Source organism: Plecotus auritus (assembly GCF_963455305.1).
Source record: "Plecotus auritus genome assembly, chromosome: 3".
NCBI lineage: Eukaryota > Metazoa > Chordata > Mammalia > Chiroptera > Vespertilionidae > Plecotus > Plecotus auritus.
In genome coordinates, this window is record NC_137772.1 from 119,255,832 (window position 1) to 119,271,777 (window position 15,946).

Sequence of the window (15,946 nt, forward strand, 5' to 3'; positions counted from 1 at the left end):
ATTAAGAAGTAAATCAACTTTCATATGACTATCCATGAATTTCTCTTGGCAACTGCCAAGGATTCAGACTAATATTATTCACCATAAATGCGTACTAGGAAGATGAGTCCTGAGTACTGTTTGCTAGTCCTGGTTTTTCCATTGAATTTAGTTGGTAAATTATTTAAACTCTTCGGGCCTCAGTTTCTCATCTATGAAATGTAAGATTTGAGCTAATTACCCTATAAATCCCTTTTAGCCCTAACACTCCTTTTTTTTTTTTTTTTAACCAGGTGTGCCAGTTAATAATGTGGATTTTTTTCAATAGATGGAATTACACATATATTGATATATATGCAATTTGATATGTATTTTGTTGTATTGACATCAAGCTTCAAAACTTCGTATGTCAAATTTTCTGAAGGTGTTAACATCATAGATATTTTTATGCTTAAAAATGTCAAATTTCGTGCCAAAAAAAGAGCATTTGCGGGAAGTTTTAATTCATTACTTTATTTTGAAGAAAAGTGCTGCTGAAAATTATCGTATATTTCAGGAAGCTTATGGTGAACATGCTCCATCTCAAGATACTTGTGAACCCTGGTTTAAACGCTTTAAAAGTGATGATTTTGATGTGAAAGACAAAGAATGTCCAGGTCAACCGAAAAAGTTTGAAGACCAACAATTACAAATATTAGTAGATGAAGATGTGTGTCAAATTAAAAAACAACTTGTAGAAAGATTAAACGTTGCTCAGCAAACAATTTCCGATCGTTTACAAGCAATGGGAAAGATTTTAAAGGAAGGAAAATGGGTGCCACATCAACTGAACAGAAGACAAATGGAAAACAGAAAAGTCATCGGTAAAATGTTGCTTCAACGGCACAAAAGAAAGTCTTTTTTGCATCAAATTGTGACTGGCGATGAAAAGTGGATTTATTCAGAGAATCCCAAAAGCACAAAATCATGGGTTGATCCAGGTCAACCATCAACTTCCACTGCAAGGCCAAATCGCTTCGGGAAGAAGACAATGCTCTGCGTTTGGTGGGATCAGGAAGGTGTGGTGTATTATGAGCTTCTAAAACCAGGTGAAACCATTAATACTGATCGCTACCAACAACAAATAATCAATTTGAACCATGCTTTGATCGTGAAATGACCAGAATGTGCCAGGAGACATGGAAAAGTAATTGTGCTTCATGATAACACCCCATCACACTCTTCAAAACCAGTTAAAAGCCCTAACCAGTTTGGCTCAGTCTCTATCCAGGGGTGGGCAAACTTTTTGACTCGAGGGCCACAATGGGTTCTTAAACTGGCCCGGAGGGCCGGAACAAAAGCATGGATGGAGTGTTTGTGTGAACTAATATAAATTCAAAGTAAAGGAGCGGAGGGGAGAGCAAGAGAACCCTCCGCTCTTTCGGCTCTGCGGGCCGGATAGAACAGCTGAATGGGCCGGATCCGGCCCGCGGGCCGTAGTTTGCCCACGGCTGGTAGAGCGTCGGCCTGCGGACTCAAGGGTCCCAGGTTCGATTCCAGTAAAGGGCATGTACCTTGGTGGGCACATGCCCAGTAGGGAGTGTGTAGGAGGCAGCTGACGGATGTTTCTCTCTCATCGATGTTTCTAACTCTCTATCCCTCTCCCTTCCTCTCTGAAAAAAATCAATAAAATATATTTAAAAAAAAAAGAAAATACCAGTTAAAGACACGTTAAAAGATCTAGCCTGGGAAGTATTAACCCACCCACTGTATTCTCTAGACCTTGCTCCTTCAGATTACCACTTGTTCTGATCAATGGCACACGTACTTTCTGAGCAGCACTTCAAAACGTACGAAGAAGTGGAAAATTGGGTCTCTGAATGGTTTGCCTCAAAACAAGAAAAGTTCTATTGGGACAGTATCTACAAGTTACCTGAAAGATGGGGGAAATATGTAGCTAGTGATGGACATTACTTTGAATAAAGCACTTTTGATGTTTCTCTTGAAATTATCATGTTGTCTTTGATTACAAAATCCACATTATTACCCGGTACACCTGGTAACATATTAAATATTCTGCCAAACAGAAACCAGTATACATTTAGTACATTTTTTGCAGAATCCAGAGTATATCATAAATAGCAACTTATTAATATTCATAGTAATAAAAAAGGTATTCTCTTTGTATGTAATATTTGAGCCATAAACTGGGACAGCAACTTGGAGAAGGTCACAAAACTGGCCTAATGAAAACAATGACTAATTTTTTACAGTGGTTGCAGTATTCTATTCCACTATACTTAGTTGCTACTTTTGTTGTACTCAAAAAGCAATGTGTTTTAATCCATCTCATCCCCTATCAGCCAATTTGCTCTTGAATATACTCAAAGCTCCCCTGCTCAATTCCTTCCCTCCTTCCTCCCTCCCTCCTTCCTTCCTTGCTTCCTTCCTTCCTTTCTCTTTTTAAAAATTGATTTCAGAGAGGAAGAGGGAGATAGAAATGATGAGAGAATCATTGATTGGCTGCCTCCTGCCTGCCTCCTACTGGGGATAGAGCCTGTAGCCCGGGCATGTGCCCTTGACCAGAACTGAACCTGGGACCCTGCAGTCTGCAGGCTGATGCTCTATCCACTGAGTAAAATCGGCTAGGGCCCCTGCTCAATTTCTTACTGCTGTAAATCTCCATATAATTATCTTTCCTCTTCAATTCTATCATTAGAATAATTACCAATGGCTCTTGGTCCTTGAAATAAATGAATAAAATTAGTTTCCGAAGTTCTCTAAAGACTTGGCTTGAATGCCTCTTCTGCATTTTCCCACTCTTGGCTTCCCTGAGCAAAACATTTTGCCATCACTGTGGTCACCTAGACCTGAGCCTTATCACTAAAACTGTCTAACCAGAACCTCAACGAAGTACACTTGCTTAAGTTATCAGACTTGTTCTTAAAACCATCAGACACAGAGACACATGTACTGTTAACACGTACAAGTCAGAGGCCACAATCTACTCCCTGTATCCAGGAAAGACGGGGAGAAGGGTAAATTCAACCTCCAATCAGTTCCTGCCAATAGTAAAGGTGAGGGAGGCACTATCACCTACCAGACACTTTTATCTCACAGTCTTTCTGGGACTCTACCTATCCCAGAAAAGAATCAGGAGAAAACTGGAGAAGCCTCATGGTTTCCTATGCATGTAAAAACTGCCATGCATGACTCTCAGACGTAAAAGGGCTAAAATAATTTGTCAGTATACTTTTGTAGCCACTCAGTTTGTTAAAACACTTAAATTCTTCTGTACCATTTGGCACCCCAAGCCCCCTCCTAATTCACAGCCCAGTCCCTTCTCCAGGACCCATACTGACCTATCAACTAATGAAATGACTGGTATCCAAAAGAGCCTATAGGAGAAACCAAGATGGCAGCATAGGTAAACACCTGAACTTGCTGCCTTGCACAACCACTTCAAAACTACGACTAAAAGACAAAACGGACATCATCCAGAACCACAAGAAAGCTGGCTAAGTGGAAATTCTACAACTAGAAGGGAAGAAAAAAGCACACTGAGACTCAGAGGAGCTGCAGAAGTAAAGTGCAGATGTACAGAGGCGCATGCGCAGAGAGGGCTGGCAACTGAGTACGCGGCTGGCTTTTTCAAGCTGGAGGGAGACACAAGCTCCCAATTGCTCTGAACTCCAGTTCCAGGCAAGACTCTGGGTACCCAGACTCATACGGGGAGAAACTGGTCTGGCAGCGGGCGGAACTTGAGGGTGGCTTTCTCTCAGAGGTGCTTGCAGCGATTACCAAGGGACACTGAGACCCGGGGGCCTCTTAGGGTAGGGCTGACGGGAAACCATTGCTGTTTGCTCCGCCCTGAGACTGCCCCATCCAAGCTGTGCGCAGAGGCTTTTGCAAATGAATGGCCTGGTCCTTTGAAATCTAAACTTACCTAACAAACTGTAGCTGAGTCAGTGAGACCCAGAACATCCAAAAGAAGGCCCAAGGCCCCACAGCACCTTGTATTGCTTCACAGCTGGGCCTCATCTGGGCACCTTCAAAACCCAAACAAAGAAGAAGAATCTGCAGATCTCTCCTGCTGGATGGCCTCAGGCAGAGGCTAAATTAGCACCTGCTTGGAGATCCAAGAGCCAGTGTACCCAGGGGTCAGAGTAGGACCATCCAGATTACAACTCCTCAGATCCATAAGGACACACTCAAGGGGCAGACTCAGTGAGCACCAAAGCCCCACTGAAGTAAGTCTTGCCTCATAAGGGTGTCTCCCATTGTAGACACAGCTGATCCTCACAGCAAATTGACCTGGAGGTCAATTCCTCCCGATGATACCAAGAACAATCAAGGCTTAAGTACAACAAGACTGTGCACACAGCCCACAAAGGGGTGCACCAAGAGTGTCCACCTCAGGTAAGTGGGGAGGCTGAGCCACTGGGCCCTATAGGACACCTACCATACAAAGCCACTCTATCAACTCAGCGAAGCAACCAAAATGCGGAGACAAGGAAACAGGTCACAAATGAAAGAAATGGAGGAAAGCAAACAACTGGATATAGAGTTCAAAACCATGGTTATAAGGTTTTTCAAGAATTTTCTAGAAACTGCTGATAAATTTAGTGAGACCCTCGAGGATATGAAAAAGGACCAATTAAAAATTAAGCATACACTGACTGAAATAAAGAATAATATACAGAGATCCAACAGCAGACTAGAGGATCGCAAGAATCAAGTCAAAGACTTGAAATTCAAAGAAGCAAAAAACACTCAACCGGAAAAGCAAAAAGAAAAAAGAATCCAAAAATTTGAAGATAGTGTAAGGAGCCTCTGGGACAACTTCAAGCATACCAACATCCGAATTATGGGGGTGCCAGAAGAAGAGAGAGAGCAAGATACTGAAAACCTATTTGAAGAAATAATGACAGAAAACTTCCCCCACCTGGTGAAAGAAATAGACTTACAAGTCCAGAAAGCGCAGAGAACCCCAAACAAAAGGAATCCAAAGAGGACCACACCAAGACACATCATAATTAAAATGCCAAGAGCAAAAGACAAAGAGAGAATATTAAAAGCAGCAAGAGAAAAACAGTTAGTTACCTACAAGGGAGCACCCATACGACTCTCAGCTGATTTCTCAGCAGAAACTATGCAGGCCAGATGGGAGTGGCAAGAAATATTCAAAGTGATGAATAGCAAGAACCTACAACCAAGATTACTCTACCCAGCAAAGCTATCATTCAGAATTGAAGGGCAGATAAAGAGCTTCACAGATAAGAAAAAGCTAAAGGAGTTCATCAACACCAAACCAGTATTATATGAAATGCTGAAAGGTATTCTTTAAGAAGAGGAGGAAGAAGAAAAAGGTAAAGATGAAAATTATGAACAACAAATACATATCTATCAACAAGTGAATCTAAAAATCAAGTGAATAAAAAATCTGATGAACAGAATAAACTGGTGAATATAATAGAATCAGGGGCATAGAAAGGGAGTGGACTGACCATCCTCAGGGGGAAAGGGGTGTGGGGGGTGCGGGAAGGGTCGGGACAAAAATCATACACCTATGGATGAGGATAGTGGGGGGGGGGGGTAAGGGCAGAGGGCGGGAACCGGGTGGAGGGGAGCTCTGGGGGGAAAAAAAGAGGAACAAGTGTAATAATCTGAACAATAAAGATTAAAAAAAAACAAAAAACAAAAGGGCCTATAGGTTTTATCTCTAGCACAGTATCCCAGCCTCAATTTTGACTGGTCAGTGGCCCCAAACATCATACCTCCTAGACATTGTCATTGCATCCCCTTCAGGGACTCCTTTCTCCTACCCCCCACTATACCACCACCACACTCCGGGCTAGTCTGTGCTTTTCCTGCCTTTCCCACTGGCCCTGGAAAAACAAAATGAGTCTCGGTAAGGAACAGGGCTGGCACTCAACAGCACAGCAATTAGCCTGCCAGCTCCTGTCCTTCATGTCTTCTCTGGCAGAGCTGGCCTGGCACACAGTGGGAGACAAGATGCCAGTGGTAGTGTCACCGGCACACCAGCATGCAAAGTTTGGTGCCTGAACAAAGGTGTTGACTACTCACCAATGATTGTACCAGAGTTGTCTTCATGTGGCCTTTTGTGGGAATTGCAGCTTCCCTGGGATTTTGACCTAGACAGCAAGAAAGAGATGTGCCAGTTGGCCGACTGGCCCACCATATATCAGCTTACCTCTGCAAAAAGGCACATGCAACCAAGTAGCCTCTGGGTTTTCATTTTTTTTTTTTTTTAATATATTTTATTGATATTTCACAGAGAGGAAGGGAGAGGGATAGAGAGCTAGAAACATCGATGAGAGAGAAACATCGATCAGCTGCCTCCTGCACACCTCCCATTGGGGATGTGCCTGCAACCAAGGTACATGCCCTTGACCGGAATCGAACCCGGGACCTTTCAGTCCACAGGCCGATGCTCTATCCACTGAGCCAAACCGGTTTCGGCTAGCCTCTGGGTTTTCACCACCCTCCTGACATATCTGACTTTTAGCCCTAGTAAAGGAAACTGTTGATTGTGCCAAAAGACATGCCCTCAAATTTCAACTGCATATTCAAGAGCCATCTTGCAATGACCCTTCACTCAGAGTATATTTCCTATGATAAGAACTCTTGAATTTTTTAGGTACCTTAAGAATATGGGCTCTAATATTGCCTTTAAACTCCTATTGCCCAAGATTTGATAGGCCAGCCTATGTTAGTATAGTAGGGTGTGGTAATAAGTCCATATAAATGGAAGTGGACTTCTGCTAATCATAGATAAATAAGGCCTTTTTTAATCAAGAAAAAGGGAAGCTTGATCAAATAACATACTTGGTGACCGTGCACCCATGACAAATGGGTGCAGTTTAGGTCCTCCAGAATTCAGAGAGAAGACCATAACATGAGTTCAGGAGAACCCCATCTTCTCCTGATAAGTGCTGCTTTTAGTAGGGAACAAAAACAAAAGACAAGGAAAATTGGAACACTGGTTCTGCCAGGACAAAGGTGGCCTTATGCACTAATGTGTAGAGAGCTAATCATTGTACTTGTCTTTAATTTTAGTCAATTCATACAAGCCCTGTGCTCCAAAATTTTTTGTTTCTTATAGTCTATGTATTGGCTAAAATGATCCAGCTGATTCTCTGTCACACAATCTGGAAAACCATGCAAAAACAAAGGTCACTCTATCCTGAGAGATGTTCCACCCCAAGCCCTTTGTAACCTGCTGGTCATCATTCATAAACATATAATCAAATTTGATCAACCAAGAGATGGTTAAACATAATTTACATTTGACCAAGGTCAGAGCCACCTTGAGGTGGCTCCCAAGGAACAAAATGCTGGAGGAGAAGGAGACACTACCAGAATGGTCAGGCCCTTATCAGTACAGTAAGCCCCACACATACTTTACGCCTCTGTCAAACCACTGATGGATAGGCTGCCTCAGGTATTCAATAAACATGGCAAAATGTTTGGTGGCCTTCCAACTAACTGATAAGTTGTCCTAAGATTTTCTATCACTATCCTTGCTGTCAATATGTCCCATTCCAAACAGTGCTACTAAAAGTGTTATCCATGCAGTTTGCTGCTAGTCTACAACAGAAGTACAATAATTGAGGGTAAGTTTTTAAAAACTTTTATAGTAATCTGACAGAGTAATTTTTATATCTGTTGAATTTAATAAAATATTTAACTTGTATTTAAAATTTTTTTTCTAGTAATTCACTTTTTTATACTTTACTAAGGCATCAGGCTGTGATGGGATGAAAAAAAAATTTAAACTTATTTCATCACAGTTTAAAAAGTGCCTATAAAAAATGAATGTGACTATGACAGATTTTTGCTGACTCTTTGGTGATCCCCAGTATCTGCAAGACAGATCCTAGTTCATTAACGTTGTGTATTCAGGCTCCTTGATCTCAACCCTAACTTGTCCTCTAGAGCAGAGCTTCCCAACTACTGTGCTTGGCAATGCTTCAAATGGTTACAGATAATAAGACCATTGACTGGAGCCTGTAGCAGGTAGAGTTTCTAAGTCTTAGAATCATGTAACAGAACAATACTCAACCAAGTTCATTTGAAGATCTAACTGGTTTTATGAAACGTTTCATTAATCAGGCAGCATCCCATCTAGCAGCTAGGACACTTTGATGAATTGCATAAAATGGAAGGTTTTTGTAGGTCTAAAGAGGGTGGAACTAAGAAGTTAATAATGTGTATTATGGATTATTTTAGCAAAGGGACAGCAGGTTTTATGGAACAGATAACCTAGCACTGACCAGGGAATTCCAGACTCATTGATTTAAAATTCCACTCCTGTGAAGGGCTGAAACTGCAATCAGGTTAGATATTGAGTCTCGGTGGGGCTTAGCATAGTGACCATTTTGGGTCTATTGTTTCTGTTTAACAACCAGTAGCCTTGGACAAGTAGCCTAGTCCATCTAATCCAGCAAATTCTATACATTTTGTTTTCTGTGTCATAATATGGGAAAGATTGAGAAGCTCTGAGGTCTAAAGCTATCTCCCACTACATATATACCAAATTTTATGTTTCAATGACAATGAAAAGCGTGCTTTCCCACCCATATCCAAATTTGTATTTCCTACCCAGACATCTCCCCTGAACTCTAAACACAATACATATTCGACATATCCATTTGGATATCTAGAAGGCATCTCACACTTAAAATGTCTAAAACTGAACACTTATTAACCTCCCACAATACATCCTGGCAACTCCATCTTTCCCTTTCATAGCCATTTTTTAATACCTAGTTAGCAAATCCTGTCAGTTCTGGCTTCAACTACTTCTCATCACCTCCACCTTACCCCCTATATTCCTTAAATAGTAAGACTAATTTAAAGTAAAAACTATTCCTTGATCCAGGGGCTGCATAATGAATATTATGCTAGCAGGCATGAAAACATTAGTCTCATTGTACATCTCTATCAAAGCTCTTAAGTGGTCAGGTCCCTTGTCAATGATATAATATTTTTGAAGAAGTTTTTTTTTTTTTTTTTTTTTTTCCCTGAGATCTCAATAGTCTGCTTAAAATATTCAGTAAGCCATATTGTAAACAATGTGTTGTCACCCAGGCTTTTAAAAAATATAAAGAGAGCACAGGCAGAGAAGATTTTGCACAATTCTTAGGGGCCCTAAGATGGTCAGAATGGAAGCACTGAATTCCATTTAAAAGTCACCAGTTGCATTAGCCCCTGGCAGGAGAGTTAGCCTGCACTTTGAGCTTTGAAGCCAGACATTGATTCACCTCTTTAGCTATCAATGTCTAGATAGCATCTTCTCACAATATAAGGAAATCTGTTGGAACTGTAACCACCTTCATTAATTTTTTTAGCTACACTGAAAATCTGTTGTTGAGTGTAACCACCTTCCTTAATAATCTTCATTATATCTTCTGGGCAACTAGCTGCAGCTCCTACATGTACTTGCTGCTTCATCTTAAACTTTTCTGTTACGGAGACTGTGTCTTTCTGCAACCTCATGATCTAATCTCTGGTGGCTTCAAGCTTTTCTTGTGCAGCTTCCTCACCTCTCTCAATCCTTGCAGAATTTAAATCTTAGGGTTTTGTCTGAAGAGAATAGTGTGGATAGAAGCTATCCACACCACTAAAACTTTCACCGAATCAGCAATAAGGCCTTTTTGCTTTATCATTCATGTGTTCACTGGTGTAGTACTTTTTAATTTCCTTCAAGAACTTTTCCTTTGCATTTACAACTTGGCTGTTTGGTGTGAAAGGCCTACCTTTCAGACTACCTTGGCTTTCAACATGCATTCCTCACAAAGCTTAATAATTTATAGCTTTTGATTTAAAGTTAGAGATACCCAACTCTTCCTTTAACTTGAAGACTTACAGGCCATTACAGGGTTATCATCTGGCCTAATTTCAATACTGTTGAAGGCCTAAAGAAAGGGAGACAGAGGAATGGTTGGTTGATGGGGCAGCCAGAACACACACATTTATTAGTTGTTTGTGTTCCTATATGGGTGTGATTTGTGGTGGCCCCAAACAATAACAATATTAATACTGGAGATAACTGATAACAGATCATCATAACAAAAATAATGAAAAAGTTTGAAATACTGCAAGATTTACTAAAGTAGACACAGAGATACCAGGTCAGCAAATGCTGCTGGGAAAAAGGCACTGGTATATTTGCTCAATGCAGGGTTTCTACAAACTTTTAATTTGTAAACAAACAAACAAAAAAACACAGTACCTGCAGAGACCAATAAAGCAAACCACAATAAAACAAGGTTTATGCCTTTATTTATACAAATTAATAAAAGTATATGAGCACATATAACATGTAATTTGGACCTCACCAAACCAGGTATATCCAAAAAGGCTTCCTTGAAGAGCTCAAAATTGAAGAATGAGTATGGAAGGGATGTGTGCGCATTAAATTTTCCAGCAAGAGAAAACAGATAGCACACTCAAGGAATGAGAAGTGCCCATTAGGGCTGGAACACAGAAAGTAAGAATAATAATAAACATGAGGTTGAATCAAAACATAGAAGTTACCATCAACCAGGGCCTTAAATATCATGTTATGGTTTTTGGTCTTTATCCTGACAGCAATGGGAAGCTTGTGGAAGGTTTTACGTATGATTACAAAGATTATTCAGGCATTGCGGAGCCTATAAGGGCTTTTAAGGTGCTGATAATGTTCTATTTCTTGACCAGGGTTCTGGTTACATAGATATATTCACATTTGAAAATCTGTTGCGCTCTTTAAGCACTTTCCTATGTGTACTTTATACTCAGTCTTGTTAGAATGTGGAGATAAAGGGCTAGAACAGAGCCAGTATTGATGTGGGAACCCCAGTCTCAGTAAAAGATAATTCAAACTAGAAAGATGGCAGTCAAAAATAGAGATAGACTCAAAAGATATTTAAGTAGAAAAATCAACAGACCCCAGTTGATGGATTAAATATGAAGGGAGAAAGGAGGCATTGAAGATGACACACAAGATTCTGGCTTGCAGACATAGATGGATGGGAAAGACCGAAAATGGTGGCAGAGTAAGTGCATGCTGCACAGACAGGATCCCAGAACCAAACTGGAATCACAACTAAAACACAGAAAAACTTCCTAAATAATCAGTGGAAGACTCACTAGAGAGAACCCTGATAACCGAGGACAGAAAGTAGCGACCACATAGAGACTGGTAGGAGGAGCGGAAGGGCGAAAAAGCTGGCTGGGCTCCCATACACAACAACTGAAATTCTGGAGAGATATCTCAGCTGTGGGGGTTTGCCACTGAGAACTCTGAGGTCTAATCCCCAAGCTGGCACCCCAGCAGAGAGCACCAGAACTAAGAAGGGTACCTACATAACATCTGGCTGGGAAAAGCAGCAGGGTTGCTGTCTACCAGAGAGAGATGGCTGGAAATGCAGACATCCACTTAAAAGGCCAAAGCACAAAATTTCCTGTGGTGCCACTCACTTCCCTAACCTGGTGCTTTGGCAGAGGGAGGGCAGAGTGGATTGGAGCTAAGCAGAAGCTAGGATGGGGGCTCTAGGGCTGTGGTTGGCAAACTGCGGCTCATGAGCCACATGCGGCTCTTTGGCCCCTTGAGTGTGGCTCTTCCACAAAATACCACGGCCTGGGCGAGTCTATTTTGAAGAAGTGGCGATAGAATAAGTTTAAAAAATTTGGCTCTCAAAATAAATTTTAATTGTTGTACTGTTGATATTTGGCTCTGTTGACTAATGAGTTTGCCGACCCCTGCTCTAGGGTTAGAACTCAGAATGCAGACACCCAGTTTTCCTATGCTGAGACATTCTTTCCGGTGTGGAGGTCATCTTTCTCATGCAGGCAATTGCTATCTAGGCGGTTTTGCTGGGGAGGGGGGGAGGGCGGGGAGAGGGGAGAAGGTGGGAGGAGAAAGCTGAACCATCCTATTGGAAAACACCTTGCCACATGGTGCTGAGTATCTGAGAATAACCATTAGCTTCCAGGCAGAAGCAATTGCACCACCCTGTTGAAACCATCTAACCCAGTGGTTCTCAACCTTTCTAATGCCGCGACCCTTTAATACAGTTCCTCATGTTGTGGTGACCCCCAACCATAAAATTATTTTCATTGCTACTTCATAACTGTAATTTTGCTACTGTTATGAATCGTAATGTAAATATCTGTGTTTTCCGATGGTCTTAGGCGACCCTGCTAGCGGTTCTCAACCTGTGGGTCACGACCCACAGGTTGACAGCCGTTGCTATAGAGCCTATGACTATCGGAAAACACAGATATTTACAGTAGCAAAATTACAGTTATGAAGTAACTCACCTCAGAACAAAACACTCAGACAGGATGAAAATGAAAGGCTGGAAAAAATTTTTTCCATGCAAATGGAAAAGAAAAAAAAGCTGGAGTAGCAATAGTCTTATCTGACAAAACAGACTTCAAAATGAAGGCCATCACAAGAGACAACAAAGATCACTACATAATACTAAAGGGATTGACCCAACAAGAGGATATAACTCTAGTAAACATACATGCACCCAATATAGGAGCACCTAAATACACACACACACACACACACACACACACACACACACACACACACTTCTATAGGACTTTAAGGGAGAGACTGACAATACAGTCATAGTAGGGGACTTAAACACACGCTGACTTCATTGGATATATCTTCCAGACAAAAATTTAACAAGGAAACAGTGACTCTAAAAGACATACTAGATCAGATGGTTTTAATTGATGTTTATAGAACATTTTACCCCAAAGCAACAGAATATACATTCTTCTCAAGTGCACATGGGTCATTCACAAAGATAGACCATATGTTAGAAAACAATACAAGTCTTTACAAGTTCAAGAAGATTAAAATGATATTAAGCATCTTCACAGTGGAATGAAATGAGAAATAAACTACAGTAAAAACACCCCAAAACATTCAAACACATAGAGACTAAATAAACAATGAATGGGCTTAATAAAGAAATCAAGAAAGAAATAGAAAACTTCCTGGAAACAAATAAAAATGATCACATAACACCCCAAAATCTGGGACACGGAAAAAGCAGTCCTGAGAGGGAAGTTCATAGCACTACAGGGCTACCTCAAAAACAAGAAAAGTTAATAATACACTATGTAACCCTACAACTTAAATAACTAGAAAGAGAACAATAACAAAGCCCAGAGTAAGTAGAAGGAAGGAAATAATATATTAGAGCAAAAATAAATGATATGAGAGACTAAGAAAACAAAACAAAAACCGCCCCCCCCCACATCAATGAAACCAAAAGTTGATTCTTTAAAAGGATAAACAAGATGGATGAACTGTTAAACAAACTCATCAAGAAACAAAGAGAGAGGACCCAAATAAAATCAGAAATGAAAGCTGTGGTAACAACTGACAACACAGAAATACAAAAGATTGTAAGAAAATACTATGAACAACTACATGCCAACAATGTGGATGAAATGGAAAAATTCCTAGAAAAACACAATCTCCCAAAACCGAATCAGGAAGAATCAGAAAACCTGAATAGGCCAATAACAACTGATTAAATAGAAGCAGTAATCAAAAAACTCCCAGCAAACAAAAGCCTGGGTCCAGATGGCTTCACAGGGAAATTTTACCAAACATTCAAGGAACTAATACCTATATTCCTCAAACTACTCCAAAAAACCCAAGATTACAGAACATTTCCAAGTTCTTTTTATGAGGCCAGCATTACCCTAAATCCAAAACCAGATAAAGTCACTACAAAGAGAATTACAGGCCAATATCCCTGATGAACACAGATACTAATATCCTCAATAAAATTTTAGCAAATCGGATCCAGCAATATATTAAAAAGATCATACACCATGACCAAGTGGGATTTATTCCAGGGATGCAAGACTGGTACAATATTCACAAATTGATAAATGGGATACATCACATAAACAAATTGAAAGAAATCACATGATCATATCAATAGACGCAGAGAAAGCATTCAACAAAATCCAATACCAATTTCTGATAAAAACTCTCAGCAAAGTGGGACTAGAGTGAGCATATCAACATGATAAAGGCCATATATGACAAACATACAGTGAACATCATACTCAATGAGCAAAAACTAAAATAATTTCCCCTAAGAACAGCAAAAAGACAAGGATGTTCACTTTCACCACTCCTATTCAATACTAGTGCCCCAGTACACAGATTTGTGCACATTGAAAGGAAATTAATTAGAAGGTGGATGGTGGGGTGGGACTGGGCGAGATGGGCTAGATACACCCTGAAGCCAACCTCCTGTGGTCCCTCCCCAGCTGGCTGCACCTGGGGCGGTGTCACGGCTCAAAGGGCGTCTGCAGAGTGAGTGGGGTCCCTCAGCCTGGCCTGCAGGGATCGGTCCAAAACTGGTTCTCCGACATCCCCTGAGGGGTCCCAGATTACAAGAGGGCAGTTCTCGGGTAACACAACCCAGAATCAGGCTCCCTCCTTTCTGGTTCTAGGATGGGTCACCCAAGAACCGCGGCTGCCAAGTCACTGCAGCTTGGCAACTTCTGCATTGAATGTCTGCCCCCTGGTGGTCACTGCGCATCACAGCTACTGGTCAGATGGTCGCTTAGCCTTTTATATATATAAACTAGAGGCCCGGTGCACAAAATTCATGCGGGGGGGGGGGGTGTACCTCAGCCCAGCCTGCACCCTCTCCAATCTGGGACCCCTCGAGGGATATCCGACTGCCTGTTTAGCCGGACATCCCTCTGACAATCCAGGACTGCTGGCTCCCAACTGCTCGCCTGACTGCCTTCCTGATTGCCCCTAACTGCTTCTGCTTGCCAGCCTGATCACCCCTTATCCACTCCCCTGCCAGCCTGATTGATGTCTAACTGCTCCCCTGCCAGCCTGTTTGCCCACAACTTCCCTCCTCTGCCAGCCTGGTCACCCCTAACTGCCCTCCCCTGCAGGCTTGATCGCCCCCAACTGCCCTCCCTTGCAGGCCTGGTCCCTCCTCCAACTGCCCTCCCCTGCTGGCCATCTTGTGGTGGCCATCTTGTGTCCACATGGGGGCAGGATCTTTGACCACATGGGGGCAGCCATCTTGTGTGTTGGAGTGATGGTCAATCTGCATATTACTCCTTTATTAGATAGGATAGAGGCCTGGTGCATGGGTGGGGGCCAGCTGGTTTGCCCTGAAGGGTGTCCCAGATCAGGGTGGGGGTTCCCTTGGGGTGTGGGGCGGCCTGGGCGAGGGGCCCATGGTGGTTTGCAGGCTGGCCACGTCCCCCGACGACCCAAGTGAAGACCCTGGTATCTGGGATTTATCTTCTACAATTGAAACTTTGTAGCCTGGAGCGGAGCCAAGCCTTCTGCTCGCTCCATGGCGGCAGCCATTTCTGTTGGGGTTTATTTATCTTCTATAATTGAAACTTTGTAGCCTTAAGCAGAGGCCAAAGCAGGCCAGGGCTGTGGAAACTTGGCTACCTCCATCGCTGGGGGCAACCCTAGCCTCCTGCTCTCTCCAGCTCTGTGGCTGCCGCCATTTTTGTTGGGATTAATGTATTTTCTATAATTGAAACTCTGTAGCCTTAAGCGGAGGCCTGGGCGGCCAGAGTGTGCGGAAAGCTTGGCTTCCTCCATCGCTGGGGAAACCCAAGCCTCCCTCCTGCTCTGTGGCCGCAGCCATCTTGGTTGAGTTAATTTGCATACTCACTCCTGATTGGCTGGTGGGCGTGGCTTGTGGGTGTAGCAGAGTGATGGTTAATTTGCATATTACTCTTATTAGATAGGATAGTACTGGAAGTCCTAGACACAGTGATCAGACAAGAAGAAATAAAAGGTATCCAAATTGGGAAGGAGGAAGTAAAACTCTCATTATTCGCAGATGACATATTGTACATAGAAAACCCTAAAGAGTCCACCAAAAAACTACTAGATTTAATAAATGAATTTGGTAATGTAGCAGGATACAAAATCAACACCCAAAAC

General features: G+C 42.0%; 1 protein-coding gene across 4 annotated transcripts in view; it reads right to left on the reverse strand.

Annotated features, from left to right (window-relative positions):
• The window catches only part of N4BP2L2 (NEDD4 binding protein 2 like 2), a 128,925-nt gene that overhangs the window by 68,810 nt on the left and 44,169 nt on the right, over positions 1 to 15,946 (reverse strand). For all 4 annotated transcript variants that reach the window (XM_080662151.1, XM_080662152.1, XM_080662153.1 and 1 more), the window contains exon 7: positions 6,046 to 6,113. In XM_080662151.1, the coding sequence (XP_080518277.1) occupies positions 6,046 to 6,113 (68 nt within the window). The remainder of the gene's footprint in view (positions 1 to 6,045; positions 6,114 to 15,946) is intronic.